This window comes from Cloeon dipterum, chromosome 2, assembly GCF_949628265.1.
Source record: "Cloeon dipterum chromosome 2, ieCloDipt1.1, whole genome shotgun sequence".
NCBI classification, from domain to species: domain Eukaryota; kingdom Metazoa; phylum Arthropoda; class Insecta; order Ephemeroptera; family Baetidae; genus Cloeon; species Cloeon dipterum.
This window is the reverse complement of record NC_088787.1, coordinates 29410241-29415109: the sequence shown is the minus strand read 5'-3', so window position 1 is coordinate 29415109 and position 4869 is coordinate 29410241. Positions and strand designations below refer to the sequence as shown.

At 37.3% G+C, this 4869-nt stretch overlaps 1 protein-coding gene across 1 annotated transcript; it reads left to right on the top strand.

The window, feature by feature from the left end:
• Positions 1-283: 283 nt before the first annotated feature.
• Positions 284-4628, top strand: LOC135935275 (amidophosphoribosyltransferase-like). Its single transcript, XM_065477491.1, has 9 exons — positions 284-460; positions 523-644; positions 701-849; positions 1558-1816; positions 1874-2110; positions 2171-2298; positions 3099-3320; positions 3470-3590; positions 3653-4628. The coding sequence occupies exons 1-9, from the start codon at positions 294-296 to the stop codon at positions 3790-3792; spliced, it is 1545 nt and encodes a 514-aa protein (XP_065333563.1). The 5' UTR covers positions 284-293; the 3' UTR covers positions 3793-4628.
• The last annotated feature ends 241 nt before the right edge of the window (positions 4629-4869 follow it).

Below are 4869 nucleotides of genomic sequence, written 5' to 3'. Positions count from 1 at the left end.
ATATTGCAATCTGATAAACAAGGCAAAAATTACAAGCAGACACTGCATAAACGTGCAAAACAAAATATTGAGTTGACGCTGTCATGTGCCACACGCCACACTTGAGATTAATAAATTAATTACTTCACACAAACACATATTAGCTAAATAAACATATTTATTTATGTATATTATGAGGAAAATATGAATTGATTTTCAAAGTTTTTTCTTGATGCATATTTGTACTGAAAAATATTTATATAATTTTAATATGTTACATAATATTTTGCCCTTCGCTTTTTAGGCAGAATAAAATGGATGAACAGAAGTCAGGAGCTACTGCGTCCACGTCGACTGACCCGGACACCACTGGGCTCACCCACGAGTGCGGTGTCTTCGGCTGTATCGCCACCGGTGAATGGCCGTCACAAATTGACGTCGCCCAAGTAATAACGCTTGGACTTGTCGCCTTGCAACACAGGTACAGATAAAACTTGTAATTCATTCTGGTTTTGTCAATCTAACCGAAATTTTTTGCCGCAGGGGTCAGGAGAGTGCCGGCATTGTGACCACGGCGGGTGACGAGAGGGGAAAGTTTTTCGTGCACAAGGGCATGGGTTTGATTAACAACGTCTTCAACGACGAATCAATGAAGAAGCTCAAAGGTCAGTTGAAACGTTACAAATTTTGTGTCTCCGTGACGAATTTTTCGAATTTTCAGGCAATTTGGGCATCGGGCACACGCGATACTCGACGAGTGCCGCTTCCGAAGAGGTCAACTGCCAGCCTTTTGTGGTGCACACTGCTCACGGACCTTTAGCCGTCGCGCACAATGGAGAGCTCGTCAATTGCTCTGCTCTCAGACGATGGGTAATTATTATCAGTCAATTGCTGAGTTACCAGTTAATTAGAGGCAACACAGTCATGATATTTCTTTCACTTCCTCAAACAGGGCTCCAATGGCTTCAAAAACATCTATTAATAAAATGATTTTCATTAACTACATTAACATTAACGCTTATCCAATAAAGCTTGCACTATGTTTGACAGAAGGCGACATTTAAGTGGTTGAAATTTTTATCTAATTATAACATCAATATTATTTTATCGGTTGTGAGTTATTTATGATTTTAAAAATGAGTAAAAATTTAATGTTCATCAAACTGGATTAAATGAAAAAGAAAGAAATATTCCTATGGCGGAAAATATACGAAAAGAAGGCTATTGTCGGTGAAGTAAAATTCAAAACCGCAGTATGCATATTCTAGATTTATGTCAAACGCACTAAACATAAAAGTGGTTTAAAAATGTATATTGCATTTTTTGTTTTCCATACACTAGAGTAGGTACCATTTATCTTCAATTTAATTTACGTGCTAGACATTTTTTGCATACAAAATCTAAATTTTTGGAAAGTGTCAAGTAAGATTTAAATAACAACCGGCCTGCCTCTGATATCAGCAATAATTTATAAACGACTATTTGATATATTAGTACCACAATAGACAAACAATTTTTTGTTGCGTTTTCTACTCACTTAAAAAATGTTCAAACAATGACTAAATTTTCAATTCGTAGGTTTTGGCCAGAGGGGTTGGACTGTCGACCTTGTCCGACAGCGAGTTGATAACGCAATCCCTGTGTCTAAATCCTCCTGACGGCGAGCTTGACGGTGCCGATTGGCCCGCCAGGATAAAGCACCTGATGCAGCTGGCGCCGCTCTCGTACTCGTTGGTCATCATGTTCGGCGACAAGATATACGGCGTCAGAGACCCTTATGGCAACCGACCGTTGTGCATTGGCAAAATTCTACCGCTAGCGTCTCACAGCACGTCAAGTATGCAATCAATGGAATTTTCTGCACCATAGTCTAACCCTTTATTTTGACGCTCAGCTTTGACCAACGGTGGCACGAGTGGAGATGCTGAGGGCTGGGTGATCAGCTCCGAGTCCTGCGGCTTCCTCTCCATTGGAGCGCGCTACGAACGAGAGGTTCTTCCTGGCGAAATTGTGGAGATGACCAGAGAGGGCGTGCGAACAGTATGCATTGTTGACAGGCCTGACAATAAGCCGCAAGCCTTCTGCATCTTTGAATATGTCTACTTTGCCCGCTCTGACAGTATTTTTGAAGGTACAAAATATAGTGAAATCGTAGTCATTTTTTTATTTATTATTTCTGATCTTCTCTAAGGCCAAATGGTGTATTCCGTCCGAATGCAATGCGGCCGGATGCTGGCCAGGGAAACTTACGTGGAGGCTGACTTGGTGAGCTCTGTGCCTGAGTCTGGTACTGCTGCAGCTCATGGATTTGCCCAAGAGGTAATAATTTAACGGTTCAAAAGCAAGGTTTGCCAAAAACTATTTAGTTATTTTTACGACTGGTTTTTAGAAATACCGTGCAATTTTTTTTAATGTTTGAGAACCCTCCGAAAATTATATACAAATCTTTCCAGCATGACCGCAATATTAATTTATTACATTCCATTTTTCTAGATAGAATATGACTCGTTTTGGCCATTAAAAATGCACAAATTTGGAATTTTAAGGGATATTTTAACAGTAGTGTAAATATCTTAATAAGCTACTTTAAATGTGCAACTTTAAAATTTTGAACGCTCCTGGTAAAAAAAAATCAATTCAAGAACGTCATTGTTAAAATGATTGGACATTTTTAACCTTTTAAAATCTAAGCAAACATCATTTTATAGTTTTTTTAGTGATTTTTTTTTTTGGCGGAGTTCCTGTCTATAATATTTTAAGGTTTTTTTATGTAGAGCATAAAATGCTTTAATTAAATTGGAATTCAGGATTTAAGTTTCCCCGTAATCTTTGTTGGAGCTTTCTGGAAACAGCCACAGGAAAGTCACTTTGTCAATTCATTGCCCTTTTGTCAAACACTGCTCCAAAAAGTGTATAAAAGGGTTTTACGTTCCATCATTTTTTCTTAATTTACTATTTATTCGAAATTATTCCCAAGAAATGCCTATTTAAGTTTAAAAGTTGTTCGCTAATCAGACAATATAACTTTTTTCCTAAATGTGAATTTCTTTTTTTCAATCGTGTTTTTTTTGGTAACATGGTTTGGAAACAAGCTTTTTATATTGAATTGTAAATTTCAGTCTGGGATTCCGTTTGGTGAAGTTCTGTGCAAGAACCGCTATGTTGGGCGCACTTTCATCCAGCCAAGCACCCGACTGAGACAGCTAGGCGTGGCTAAAAAGTTTGGAGCCCTTTCTGAAAATGTTAAAGGCAGGAGGATCATCCTGATTGACGACTCTATTGTCAGAGGAAACACCATCGGACCTATAATTAAACTTCTCAGAGATGCAGGAGCCAAAGAAGTAAGTATTTGATTTTCCTTAATTATTGTTATTCCCTTATTTTCTATATCCACAATACTGGTATGCAATAATTTGATTTTTAAGCTCTCGCAAAACAATCGCCTCTTCGTAATTTTTTTCCAAATGAATATTTGTACTGTTCCACGCAGGTGCACATCCGCATAGCGTCTCCGCCCTTGAAACACCCGTGCTACATGGGAATCAACATTCCTACCTCAGAAGAACTGATCGCCAACAAACTGAGCCCGCCTCTCCTGGCCAAGCACGTTGGTACGTCTCTCACTTCTGATTGACCTTAGCAAGCTCTTTTTCACTGGTTTATTTGTCCCCAGGTGCGGACAGTCTTGAGTATTTGTCGGTGGACGGATTGGTGCAAGCAGTGAGGCAAAACATTGCCAACAAGGATGACGCGAACATTGGTCACTGCACCGCCTGCCTTACTGGCGAGTACCCTGAAAGTTTGCAGTGGTAGATGCGTCACATGTTTCCAACTCTCGCCATTCCAAGGTGCCATCGCTTACCGCCATTGAAAGTGCCTTTAACGTGCTCATTTTTTCACTTATATTTTATAAAAAACGCTAGACTTTATTTTAAATTTTCTTGTTTCTTTAAGACTTCCAGCGCATTAGATGAAGGACAGTGCGTTTTTAATGCGCTGTTTCAATCGTTTTGATTTTTTAAATGTTGTACCATGAAAATCAGTAAAATTCTTGTTGTAAACTTGAGGATTGAGTAATAGCCAACTTTTTGCCACACTTGGCTCTATTTATGCAGAAGCACAGTCTTATTTAAGTTCATGAAAAAGTTTCTCAGTCACAAGTCATTCACTGTTGAATATAGATCTCGTCAAGAGATATCAATCTGCTATGAAAAACTGACCTTTGGTAAAAAGAGCTTGTTTTAAAACTTGAATCTCTTTTGAATGTTGCACTTAGTAAATTGTTATCGTTTAAGTGTTTTAAGCAATGAACTTAAAATACCATATACGTCAAAGCCAACAAATTTTAAATCATTCACAAATAATGTCACTGGATTAATCCACTTAAAGTAAATGACAGAAAATCGTCTGGAGATATACTATTTATTTTTGTATCTGTTAAACGTAGGAAAAAATAAATCTATTGGTCATGTTGCTTACAAATCTCTTGAAATGAGACTTAATCTTGTAGTTTGCGTCCTCATTAATTTTGGTGCTTTAGAAATGTAAAATGCAACGAAAAGTCAAATGAAAGGTGATGCATTTATTGTATATATTTTACATTAAAAATTTGATCGACTATTCTAAATATATTTGTTTGGTTTTCTATATCACATTTAACTCTATTGTAAAATTGAACCCCCATTACTTTTTGTGACAGTTACTAAATTCATTAAAATTAATTGGCTTTTGGTTCATATAGATTCTTCAATGTTTGCAGTGCGCTTCTAATGAAAGATTGATAACATTTTGAAGCAGAAACCACAGAAACTGATTGGTTGAATATTGCTTTTATATATTATTATTTTTAGATCATTTTGGTCTGAAAGTAAAAAGAAAATCAATCTGCAG

What these genes read in the sequence shown, in the direction of transcription:
- LOC135935275 (XM_065477491.1), top strand. Translation starts at nt 294, where the DNA reads ATGGATGAACAGAAGTCAGGAGCTACTGCGTCCACGTCGACTGACCCG. An exon ending in GCTCTGCTCTCAGACGATGG is followed by an intron (nt 850 to 1,557) that starts GTAATTATTATC and finishes TTCAATTCGTAG; the next exon opens with GTTTTGGCCAGAGGGGTTGG. An exon ending in GAGATGCAGGAGCCAAAGAA is followed by an intron (nt 3,321 to 3,469) that starts GTAAGTATTTGA and finishes TGTTCCACGCAG; the next exon opens with GTGCACATCCGCATAGCGTC.